Source organism: Mus caroli, chromosome 16, assembly GCF_900094665.2.
Source record: "Mus caroli chromosome 16, CAROLI_EIJ_v1.1, whole genome shotgun sequence".
Taxonomy (NCBI): Eukaryota; Metazoa; Chordata; class Mammalia; order Rodentia; family Muridae; genus Mus; species Mus caroli.
The window spans coordinates 28290886-28303109 of NC_034585.1; the positions used below are offsets into that span (position 1 = coordinate 28290886).

The 12224-nt window shown below is 44.1% G+C and overlaps 1 protein-coding gene across 1 annotated transcript in view; it reads right to left on the minus strand.

Moving 5' to 3' along the window:
• Ppp1r2 (protein phosphatase 1 regulatory inhibitor subunit 2) overlaps positions 1 to 5954 on the minus strand; it is a 22362-nt gene extending 16408 nt beyond the window's left edge. The window contains exon 1 of the mRNA XM_021185146.2: positions 5529 to 5954. Within this exon, the coding sequence (XP_021040805.1) occupies positions 5529 to 5653 (125 nt within the window). The 5' untranslated portion in view covers positions 5654 to 5954. The remainder of the gene's footprint in view (positions 1 to 5528) is intronic.
• Positions 5955 to 12224: the final 6270 nt, after the last annotated feature.

A 12224-nucleotide genomic window follows, 5' to 3' on the forward strand; every position in this document is an offset into this window, starting at 1 on the left:
AGCTCACTCTGTAGACCAGGCTGGCCTCGAACTCAGAAATCCGCCTGCCTCTGCCTCCCGAGTGCTGGGATTAAAGGCGTGCGCCACCACGCCCGGCTACATTTTCTTAAGTTTAAGAATAAAAGTAGTTGGGCAGTGGTGGCTCACACCTTTAATCCCAGCACTTGGAAGGCAGAGGCAGGTGGATTTCTGAATTCGAGGCCAGCCTGGTCTACAGAGTGAGTTCCAGGACAGCCAGGGCTATACAGAGAAACCCTGTCTGGAAAACAAAAACAAACAAACAAAACCAATAAAAGTAGTAAGTATAATCCTAGTACTCTAAACCACTAATAATTTGGATTTTTTTTTGCATTTTCTTTCTACTCTGTATCTTAAAATGATGTGATATATATATATATACATATATATATATATATATATTTTAAAGCACATTTATACTGATATAAGCTATATATATCATAATAAGATACTTTATCTTCTTTTTGCTAGAAGTTAGATAATGTTAGGTATTTAGATGTAATCTAACACATTTAAGACGGTAGAAACACGTATCTTCATATATGCTACTTGCTAATGGTTTTAGGATAACTTGCTAAGAGAGCCTTCTTTTCAGAAGGGTTCTTACTGTGCTGCCCACACTGGTCTTAAGCTTATAGATTCAAGTGATCCCTGTGTTAGCCTCCCAAACAGATGCAATTCTAGGTGTGGGCTATTATATTTGGCATACAAAAATATTTTGTGTGAAGAAGACTGTGTATAATGCCACCAATAATTACCAAACCATGGCTGTGGCTGGGTATTTGTGCTTTTCTAACTTGCTGAGGATAAAGTAGTGTGTAACGGCTGTTCTGTGTGTATCCCTCATTATCTAATAACACGACGCGACTTACTTTACATGTCGGAATTGTTTGCATCCTTTGCACAGCAAATGCAAAGCACATTACACATAAAAGTTGAATTGACCTGATCTATAACTACAATACATCTGAATCCTAACTTTTTCCTGTCTGTTTTGCATTTATTATGTTTTACTTTAAATGGAATTCAAAGTTATACTAACCTTCATTTCCTTAGTACAAAATAATGAGGAAAAGAAATCTTAGAAATGTTCACATTCAAATACAAGAAAGATTATCTTGAAAATGGGGAGCAGGACACTAAAATTAAGAATACAGGCCCCAAAATTGCTAATTCTTAAGTAGAAAGCAAATGAAAAGAAGAAACTGTCAATAGAGACAATGTACATGGAAATTAGTATCCCTGCCATTTTAAAGTAATTAATGTGAGTGGCAGAGTAACAAAACCCAAGGAACAAACCTGAATTCAATTAAAATATCATCATGAACTACATGACATTTTCTGGGTCACAAATTCCACAGACAAAAATTAAGGGTACCAGGAAATGACAGCCTGTGATGGCCAAGGCACTTGCTAATTTCAGTTTCGCCCTCCCTCTCGGTGACTGGTTTGCAGACTGTTTAAATCTTGTCCTGTACAGTACGTCTTACTTTTACTTTGTTGGTTCCAATGTTGTCATCTCAAGGACCTCCCAGTACTTCTTGCTGCTTCTCCTGGCATATTTCATACTTTTGGCTGTGCTCAAGAGTGGCCAGCTGAGTTTTGCTTCAAAGAATTTAACTTTTTTTTTTTTTTGTTGTTGGTTTTTTGAGACAGGGTTTCTCTGTGTAGCCCTGGCTGTCCTGGCACTCACTTTGCAGACCAGGCTGGCCTCGAACTCAGAAATCCGCCTGCCTCTGCCTCCCGAGTGCTGGGACTGCCACCACGCCCGGCAGAATTTAACTTTTAATTTCACACTTCAATAAACAGTTGTCTTTTTAAATAAAGATTCAAGACTTTGAAGCCTGAAACCACAATTAAAATTAAGCCAAGACTTAACAATAAAGCAAACAAATGGTAAGTTTTAGGAAATAACCTTTTTATTTTAATTAGCTTTGACTTTTTAATACTCCATATTCTTGAGTAGACAGAAAGACAATGTTAGAGTAGAGCATAATTATATCTTAAATTATATCAGTGGAATTCAAGCACCTTGGGGGGGGGGGTGTGTGTGTGTAAGAGAGAGAGAGACAGTCAGACAGAGACAGAGAGACAGACAGAGACATAGCCTAGACTGGCCTTTAACTGGCTATGCAGCTAAGGATGACCCTGAATTCTCACTCATATCTCCCCATCTCCCAAGTGCTGAAAGTATATGTGGGGGCCACTGTCCCTCTCTCAAGTGCAATTTTTATCTTTTTATTCTTTTTGGTTTCTCATGACATGGTTTCTCTGCGTAACACCCTTGGCTGTCCTAGAACTCTCTTTGCAGACCAGGCTAACCTCTAACTCAGAAATAAGCCTGACTCTGCCTCCAGAGTGCTAGGACTAAAGGCGTGCACCACTACATCCAGCTTAAAGCACAGTTTTGCTTTTTTGTTTGTTTGGGTTTTGGAGACAGGGTTTCTCTGTGTAGCCCTGGCTGTCCTGGAACTCACTCTATAGAGCAGGCTGGCCTCCAACTCAGAAATCCGTCTGTGTCTACCTCTCAAGTGCTAGGATTAAAGCACCACTGCCCGGCAGAGTTTATCCATTTTTAATTAACGCCCTAAAACTAATACCTGACAAATGTTATCTGAGGAAACTACTCAGTGGAATAGTACTAATTCAATCAAAAGAAGAAAATAAGAGCATATGCCAAAGATGCATGTGCCTGTTGTCCTTTATCTTTAGATGTAAAGGCAGGGGAACTGCAATTTCAAGGGTAGCTTGGGTTATATAGTAAGATTTTTTTTTTAAGGCAATAAATCACTAAAACCAAACAAATCTCCAAATAACAATTTGATTAGCCTTGAAAAAAAAAGAATAAAAATACCAAAATGCTAAAGACTATTAGAAATAACAACCTAAAATTTACAAACCTCACTTTACCTATACATTGTCCTTAAAAATCAACAAACCTTTGTACCTGTGTGTATGGGGGCAGGAGGGAAGAACCCTGGGTGTAGGTGTAGATCCATCCCTTCTTTGCTTGAGACTGCATCCCTATCTTTTTTCCCAAGCTTCTGGGAGTCAAGGATTCTCTTGTCTCTGCCTCCCATCTCCCTGTATAAATAACTTCTGTGATTAGATTATAGATGTGCACGCTCTCCTCTGGTTTTACGTTGGTTCTGTAGTCAAACCTAGGTTCTCACACATGCCCAGCAATTGCTTTATCGATTGAGCCATCTTCTTCAGCCCCTATATTCAGTTTTAAGTACTACAACCAATAGAGTATGCACGAATTATGAAGCCATATTTGATGTGTTTGAATTTTTCCTTAAGACAACTCTCTGTAATTAATTGCTATAGATAATTCCCTCCAGTAAGTGCAGGCAGGTGAGAGGGATAATGATGAAGTCATTGCATTTTACATGATAAAGGCATGTAAAAGGTACATTTCACTTTACTTGCAGGTTCTCTATTTGGGAATTTCCTTCCTGGAATCCTTCTAAACACCAATACTGAAGGTAGTTTAGTGGATGCTCAAAGCCATCAGCAGAGCAGGAGAGTTTAACTGTTGTCAGCAGGGTCCACTGTGGCAAGGCTCTGCTCGCTGTTTGCAGCTCTCGCACTATTAGTTATAACTACTAAATACATTCCTGAACTCCATGAACAAAAGGATGAGTTGCATTGTCCTTCTGATACATGTACGTCACATACTTTATACAGTGTGTGTCTTCCTTTCCCTTCCCTTTGCATGTCGGGGATCAAACCGAGGGACTTGTATATGCAACTACACATATACAATAACGTAGTGTCAGTGCTATAATTTCTTTGCTTTACAATTTTTCAACAGCTGATTATGAAAAGGCTTATCTTTTACCAGTTGGAACCTCACACACATCAGTAACTTTAATGAGTTAGTTTGGTAGTGCCGGTGAACTAGGGCTGCTACACTCAAGGCAGTCAGTCAACTAGCTTATAAAATCCTTTTGAAGTGAATCTGCCCTGCCAGGAACTCTTTCAGAAGAAGCAATTTACCTAATGGAGTCAGTCTCATTCACTGGCATCCAAGAGGAAAAAAACAAAACAAACCCAGGACCCACATGTAAATCTCAGGCAAGCATGGGAATCAGAAGAGGCTAACCTATAGAACGGTGCTCTAGATTACAGTGCATCAAATCTGAGAATGTGTGGAAGTAGAGGGCGCAGAAAAATTAGACATTTGGTAGTTGGAAAAGAGCTGGCCCCGTTCCTGCTGCTTAATACTCAAACTAAGTTAAGTGCCTTCTGAACTTACAGATCTTCATCTTGCTATTGTGTGTTGGCATTCTGTTTTTCCCATGACCCACAACCCGTCAAATCCCTTTAAGGCAGTTTACTCCAAGTACAGTTGGAAAACTGTGAAGGAAGTCAAGAGTCAAACTCAAAGAATGGGGGTGGGAGTGTTGTTGTCTCTGCCAGACACAATCTAAGTTGAACCCGCAAAAGGGATTTTCTCCAAATTTCCCATAAACTTGTTTCCAGCTAGTTACTCTTACAATTCCAAATTAGATCTGTAATATAGGAGTGCCCTGGTTCTAATAGTCAGGATTTCACAGCATCCTCATTTTAGTACCTCTACTAAAAATTCCAGTAACCTTTCTTAAGCCTTATTTCTGAATGCAAGACTTATTATATTTTTAGTAACTCCCAACTATTCAAGGCCCCCTTACTGTCTGACCCACTGGTATAGTTAGTTATACCCTAGACATTGTACTGTCACATTATTTTCACTGAACACTGAACCCTGGGTAATTTCTCTGTAGCCAGGATACCTCTCTGTTTTTCAGACTGGTATATTGTTCCATTATACAAATGTGCCATAATTAATATTTCACCAGTTCTCACTAATGGACCTTGGGCGGTTTCCAGGTATTTACTAATACACAACGCTTTATGTCAATGTCTCAAGTTGCTTCTCTCTGAAGTGTTGCGTTTAGATATGCAAACCAGGATCCAAAACTAGACCCAAACTCTAGCTGCAGGTACAAAAATACTTAGCAATAGTAACTTTCCACTAACTACAAATGAGTGATTTTAAAACTTGGTTTCATTTAGTGCAGATGACAGACCAGGTACTGAGAGATGAAGGCGGTAAAGCGCCTATTGGAGAAATGTGTTTGTTGCTGGTTGTTTTTTTAAAAAATTTGATCTCATTAGCCTGAACCTAGACTGAAATTTATGGGCAAAAAAGAAACTCCTTTTGCCGAAGGCTTTTACCTACTTTGGCTTAGGCTATGGGCAAAATAATAAAAGCTTAACAGTTAAAGCTTTGAAACTTCAATCTGATTCCTTAGCGTTCCCAAGAACACGAAGTTCAAAAGCCAGGCTTCAAATGTGCACATGTACTTAAAAAATAAAACGCGACAAACGCCACCGCCTCTGGCGGCTCCGGCCCCGCTCCACCCCGCGGCCCGGGGGGCAGGGCTGAGGCCGGCTCCCCGCGGCCGCCGGTCCTCCGGGAAGGCGAGGCTTCCAGGCCGGCCTCCCGGCTCTCCCTCACTCACCTCAGTTCCTCTTCGACGATCGGGCGGGGCTGTTCGGCCGAGGGCACCACCGGGGGAGAAGCCGTAGAGGTCTTGTTCTTCAGGATTCCCTTGATGGGCCGGTGCGAGGCCGTCGAGGCCGCCATGGCCGGTCGCTCCGGCTGCCGGCTCAGGGTCGCTGCTGGCGTGGGGTTCCGGAGGAGAAGGGATGGGCACTGCAGAGACCCTCCAGGCAGCCGTGGAGCCCAGGCCGGGCTAAAGCAGCCGCACCCGCTGCCGCGGAAACCACGACCGGCGTCTCCGTCACGACACAATGACCGCAACGCCACAGCCGACGCCGCGCGGCGGGCGGCCCTTCGCCGCCGGCAAAGTAGCCCGCGGCCCGCGGAGGAGGCCGGCCTAGTGCCCCAGCGCGGGAGCGACGCGGACGCCGAAGCCAAGCCCGGCCCGCCCTCTCGCGATATCTAGGGCGGGGCGGGGCGAGGACAAAGCCGGCCTTCGCGTCCCGCCCCTCCGCGCCCCGCCCCGCCCCTCCTCTGTGTTAGGCCGGCTCAGTCCTAGCCCAACAAGTGTGTGAACCTTCAGTGAGAGACCTGCTGTCTACTGTACTACAGATTTATACTGCCCAGCCCTCTCCCATCGCCCTATGAGGCCATTTTTATATTGCTGTCTTATGACAGAAAACTGAGGCTCACGGGTGACTCACTCCACAAAGATAAGAGATGTTAGCTGACTGAACAATTAGTCATTTAATTCACATTTCTATTTAATCTTTGTAATCATTTTCTCTTTTCTCTCTCTTATTTGAGACAAGGTCTTTCTATGCAGACCAAGCCAGTCTCGAACTCACAGAGATCTACCTGCCTCTGCCTCCTGAGTACTAGGATTAAAGGTCTGTGCCACCACGCCCAGTCCTTCCTAATTTAACTCCCTACTATAAAATCATAGAATATCAGTATTGGGATGGTTTTCAAAGGTCTGTTATGAAACCACAGTCATTTTTATGATATCATAGAAATTCTGCATTTGAATAATAAAACCTCTTTATACCACTGGAGAAGCCAATGGGCAGAAAAGAACTAGCCACCACTTCCACGAAATCAGTAGTCCATGACAACCACAAGGCAAAGGCAGTAGGGCAATGGAGGGCCTGAGTGGTGCCCCTACAAAGCAAGGATCAACAAGACATCAGAAATCAGGGGAGCCATTTTTAATAGATTCAAATTCTCAGTGCAACCTATTTTCCACTACCCTCTCCTGATCAGACCTCTCAGAGACCTATGACAAGCCAGAGTAGACTAAGGCACATGGACATGCCACTGCCATCAGATAGACCCTAGCCTTCTGGGACCTTAGACAGCTCCGTGTCTGGTATGAAGATTGTCACAGGGACACCCACCCATACCATGCAATGGTTATCCAGCCACTAGAGATGCCAGAACCCCCACCCCCACCCCCACCCCCAACCCCCACTCTGACTTAGGAAGCCTAGAGAGAGGAGAGTCCCAGCAACTTCTCTTTGCTGGGGAATGGAAGGCAAAGTTCCACTCTATTTTTAAGTAGTCATCTCACTCAAATGAGCGTCTTCTGCCTTTGTGCCTAGAAGACAATACTGTTTGGTATCTTTGCGACTCTGCTCCTGGGAACAGCGTCAGGTTTCCTGAAACTGTTCAGATTTTCCAGGCTGGCCCCTGGCCGAGTTCCTGCCAGAGGAAGGCCTCAGTAAGGGGTGGGATGCTGGCAGAGATAATGGAGGGGAAGTGCTCAGGAAGGTGAGAGGGAAGCAGCTTTGCCGCCCCTATTGCTGACTATTGCTCTCCTGGGATCTCTGAGGCAAAGCTTTGAGAGCTGTCCTTGGCTTGGGGCCTGCCTCTGTTCCCAGTCAAATGTTTCCTCCTCCCTCCTTTGGCTGGGATCTTCCCATAGATCCTGATGGAACCTGGCAGCCAGGTCTAAACCAGAGGCGTTTGGAGCCCGGAGAAGCAACCTGCTACCTCTTCTGGCTCTGCTTCCTGTCAGAGCGGAGCTCAGCACTGATCGTCTTGTTTTGAAGAGAAGACACAAGACTTTTCTCCATGTTCATAATTATTGGGTCTTTTGCTTTGTTCCTGCTTGGCCAAATTGAGCTGTGACTGGGCTCAGAATTGAGCACACCCTTGCTTGGAGAAGGGAAGCCCTCTAATGAACAGGGCGGCCACAGCCTGACACCATGTGTTTTATTACTGTAAGCTAAAAGGACGCTGGGATAGAAGGCGGGTTCTCTGAGGAGCCTTGGAAAATGTTTCCCTCATCCAAGTTAGACATTTGCTTCATTCCCTTCTACGCTTGAGTCTGTAAAAAGTGAATACAGAGGGAAATGCCTTAGACAGAAGCCAGCATGGGAGTTTGGCTGCAAGCTTTTCAGCACCAAAACAGGTCTTCCTCACGTTTTAGAGCAGTCAACTCACTTTATACCTCAATGTAGCCAAAAGATCTCTAAATGCCTCCAAACCGAAGCTCTGTCCCGGTCCTTGCACGAGGCTGGCCTCTGGAGGAGGTCACCTGGAGCAAACGGTGGCACAAGCGCCACCTTTGATGGTATCTGGGCTACATTTCCTGCTTGACTGTGGCGAGATGGAATCTCCCAGTTTGGATTCTGTTTCTGGAAGTAGCTTTTTAAGTTCAAGGCAAATCGAGAGCATCATTTTAAAAGAAGTCAGGGCAGGTGAGGAAGGTTCAGCAGGCAAAGTGTCTGCTGTCAAAATGACCTGAGATGGATCCCTAGAACCCACACAGTAAAAGGAGAGAACCCACTCCCAGTTGTCCTCTGATCTCTCTCTCTCCACACACACACACACACACACACACACACACAAATATAATTAAAAATAAACATTGAACAAAATTGCCTGTCAGGCATTCCTTTCAAGATTTATTTTTTATTTATCTAATGTATATGGGTGCTCTATCTGCATGGATGCCTGCAGGCATCAGACCTTACTACAGATGGATGGGATGTGAGCCTCCATGTGGTTGCTGGGAATTGAACTCAGGACCTCTGGAAGAACAGGCAGTGCTCTTCACCACTGAGCCACCTCTCCAGACCCCATTTTTGTTCTTGTCTGGACATTTGATGTGGTTGCCTGACCCAGTGCAGCATCTGGGAGAAAAAGAGAGATGTTTTCAATGCACCCTCAGAATGAAGCTTGGTCAGTTGACTTTCGGTCCCTTGGATGGACTGCTAAGGCCAAAAGCGTTAGAGCTCCCATCCGGAGCAGGATTTTAAATTCCAAAGCTGAAAATGGCTTCAGCAGCTGCTTTCATCCTGCCAGGGTAAGCTATCTACCTCAGGTCCATGAACAAGCCCCACCCCAACCTCTGGAAAATACCCAGAGGTTATGACTTAATAACCACTTAGTCACTTAGTTTGCCAGGAGTAGCAGAGTGGCCTTTTTCTTTTCAGGTAATTCCTCCCTGGGCAGGAAGATCACAGATTTTGCAGGGGCAACATTATCTGATTAAAACACAAAAAGTCTTAGACAGGGAGATAGAGCCCCAAAGGGTGCCAAGAACAAAGATTAATTATTCTCTGCTCAAAAAGTAGCTTTGATGTGTGTCCCTGGGACTCTCTTCTGTTGCTCTTCAAAGATAGATAGGCAGACGCTTGGGAGTGACCAGGACAGCTTCTCTGAGATAGAGCACGGGCCCTTCTCAGGATGCAGAGCTCTCACCGGTCTCTAGATGCTTTAAAAATGAGTTACGCCCCAAGAATCTGGACAGAGAGTCCCTTTCAAAGCCTGTGAGACCAAAGCTGGGAAGAGCCAGGATAAACTGCTGCAATCTGGGCAGTGGTTAGTTAGCAAGATATGTGAATTCGTGCTTTGGCTAAATTCTTGTGCTGGCTAGAGGTCGCTCCAAGTGTTTTTATTTGTCCGTTTTGTGATTGAAAGTTTTCCACACTCGTTCACTGGTTTGTTTTGTAAATTATTGAAGAAAATTTAAAAAAAAAAAACAAATATATTGCAATTTCACTGTGTCGATTTGGCCAGATTAAATTGCAATTTCCTATTCTATAAAGTCATACTGGGAAGGGGAGCAGACTGATTTCAAAGACTGAGGCTGGGGTACTGCTGGAGGGAGGGCATGTTCTGATCAGAGACCAGGCCCTGGGGGTTCGTCCCCAGCACTGTCCCCACCTACTCACACAAAAGTTCCAGGGCTGCTGAGGTGACTCAGTGAGTTAAGGCTCTTGTCACCAAGCCTGGCAACCTGAGACTCCCACTGCTTGTTCTCTGCCCTCCACACACATGTATGACATACGTGTATGTGTGCACCAGAGCACATGTGTGCACACATACAATAAGATGTAATATAAATTTAAATAGCAGCCAACCCCAGACTACATATGATGAATGTGGATATAAATAAATACTTCATGGAGGACATCAAATGTTTTGAAGCCTGTATAGTCGGTTTTTTGTTTTGGGTTTTTTTGTTTGTTTGTTTGTTTTTCGAGACAGGGTTTCTCTGTATAGCCCGGCTGTCCTGGAACTCACTTGTAGACCAGGCTGGCCTGGAATTTAGCAATCCTCCTGCCTCTGCCTCCCGAGTGCTGGGATTAAAGGCGTGTGACACCACACCCGGCTGTATAGTCGTTTTATAACAGAAAGCCTTTCTACTATGTTTGCATTTGTCCTATTGGAGATGTCTCAAATATGGAATTTTATTCTTTTATCCAATCATTTGTGATGTCTGGGCACTCTGCTTCTCTGTCCATTTGTCTTTATGCTACTCTCCTACTTTCCAAGAAATTGGGTTGCAAAACGATTTCAATAGGTTAGCGGCCTTGCCATGCACAGTGTTAAAGATCTGGACAAACAGTGCCTCGCTCCTCTGTTTGGTTAAGGAACTAAGCATTTAGTGGCTGTTTATCACGTAGGCTAAAGTTAAAACTCCATAAGCCTTCACAAATTGGCATCATCTGTTTTTCTAGATTCATTTCTTCTCTTAAATAATAGTTTTTTATTAATTTTTGAGAATATTACATAATTTATTTTGATCATATTTATCCCTCTGTCCCCCAACTCCCTCCAGATCCACCCCCAACTCCCTACCCACCCAATTTCCTGGTTTTTTTCCTCTCCTTTGTTTTGAACCATCAAGACTCCTTTATTTTCATGCACACTCCTTTCCCTATGTTCTTTGCACTAGTTACACTGTCTTTTAAAAGGTGCCACTGTACCCCCAAACAGAAGGTCTTGCATTGAATATAGAGCACATGATAATTTAAATAATGCCGGGTACAGCCAGATGTGATAGGTGCTTATGGGCTTAAATAGAGGGAAGCTGAGATGTTAGGACCATATAGTCCAGGGAGTTCTAGGCCAGTCTGAGTTATAAAGTAAGTCCCCACTTCTCAAAACAAACAAAAGGAAACAAAAATCCCACCTGGTTAGCATAAGTAAGAAAATACACTTGTAAAAATAGCAGCGTGAGCCAGGTATGGTGATGTGAGCCGGGCGTGGTGGCTCACACCTTTAATCCCAGCACTTGGGAGGCAAAGGCAGGCGGCTTTCTGAGTTTGAGGTCAGCCTGGTCTACAAAGTGAGTTCCAGGATAGCCAGGGCTACAGTTTGTATGAAATGTTACCACCACCACCCCCTCCTACCCTGAGGTCACCCCCATTCAAATGTTACTTCTTTCTCTGACTCCATGGAAGCAAAGCTGGTTCTGTCTCTCTGAGATCCCCAGGAACTGCGTGCGTTTCTTCTACTTGTGCACTAGCATTCTCTTGGAGTGTGTGGCTCTCACAATTGTTGCTTTGTCTTTTATTATTCTCCAGTGGACGAGCTTCATGACCTTGCTGTCTGCCATAGAAATTCTCAAGAAGCCTTGGGTGAATTGGGAAATAAATGAGTAAATTGGCTTTCTTACTTATCTTTCCTATCTCTAATCTAGAACATTCTAGGGCACAAAAGAAGAGACCATTTACTGTCTTTTGTATTTGGGAGTGCTGTGGTGTCTTAAATGAAAAGTGAGGCCAGAGGAGGCTGAAGGTGTGTCCTGGTAGCAGAATGCACACTTAGCATCCACACCGCCCTGGGTTTAATATCTAGCTCCTCTCCTGAAAAGGCAGCCCATGGGAAAACTAACATTTCCTTCCTATATTTTAACATGGCACCCGTACCATTATTGTCTCATGGGCAATCAATTAGATTATTTCTCCTAGCTGTCTGTCATTAATTGTGTCCCTACTTGGAAGCCTCAATCAGTCCAAGATTGACATGTAGTCAATATTAATTTTGCCCTAATTTTATAAAAGTCTATCACACCCCTAATACTCTGACAAACGTTTGTGTATGTATGTGTTCAGGTCAGTCTGTATGAACATGTGAGTGCATACATGTACAAGTGGAGGCCAGAAATTGACCTTTGGTTGTCTTTCTCAGTCACTCTCCACCTTACCTTTTTAGACATGGTCTGTCCTGGCTAGTTTTACACCAACTTGACACAAGCTAAAGTCACCTGACAGGAGGGTATCTCCATTGAGAAAATGTCTCTATAGGATCTAATTTGAAGGGAAGCCTACAGGGCATTTTCTTAATTAGTGATTGATGGGAGAAGGCCCAGCCCATTGTTGGTGGTGTCATCCCTGGGCTGGTGGTTCTGGGTTCTATAAGGAGGTTGATCAAGCCCTGAGGAGCAAGCCAGTAAGCAGCACTCCTCTATACCTCTGCA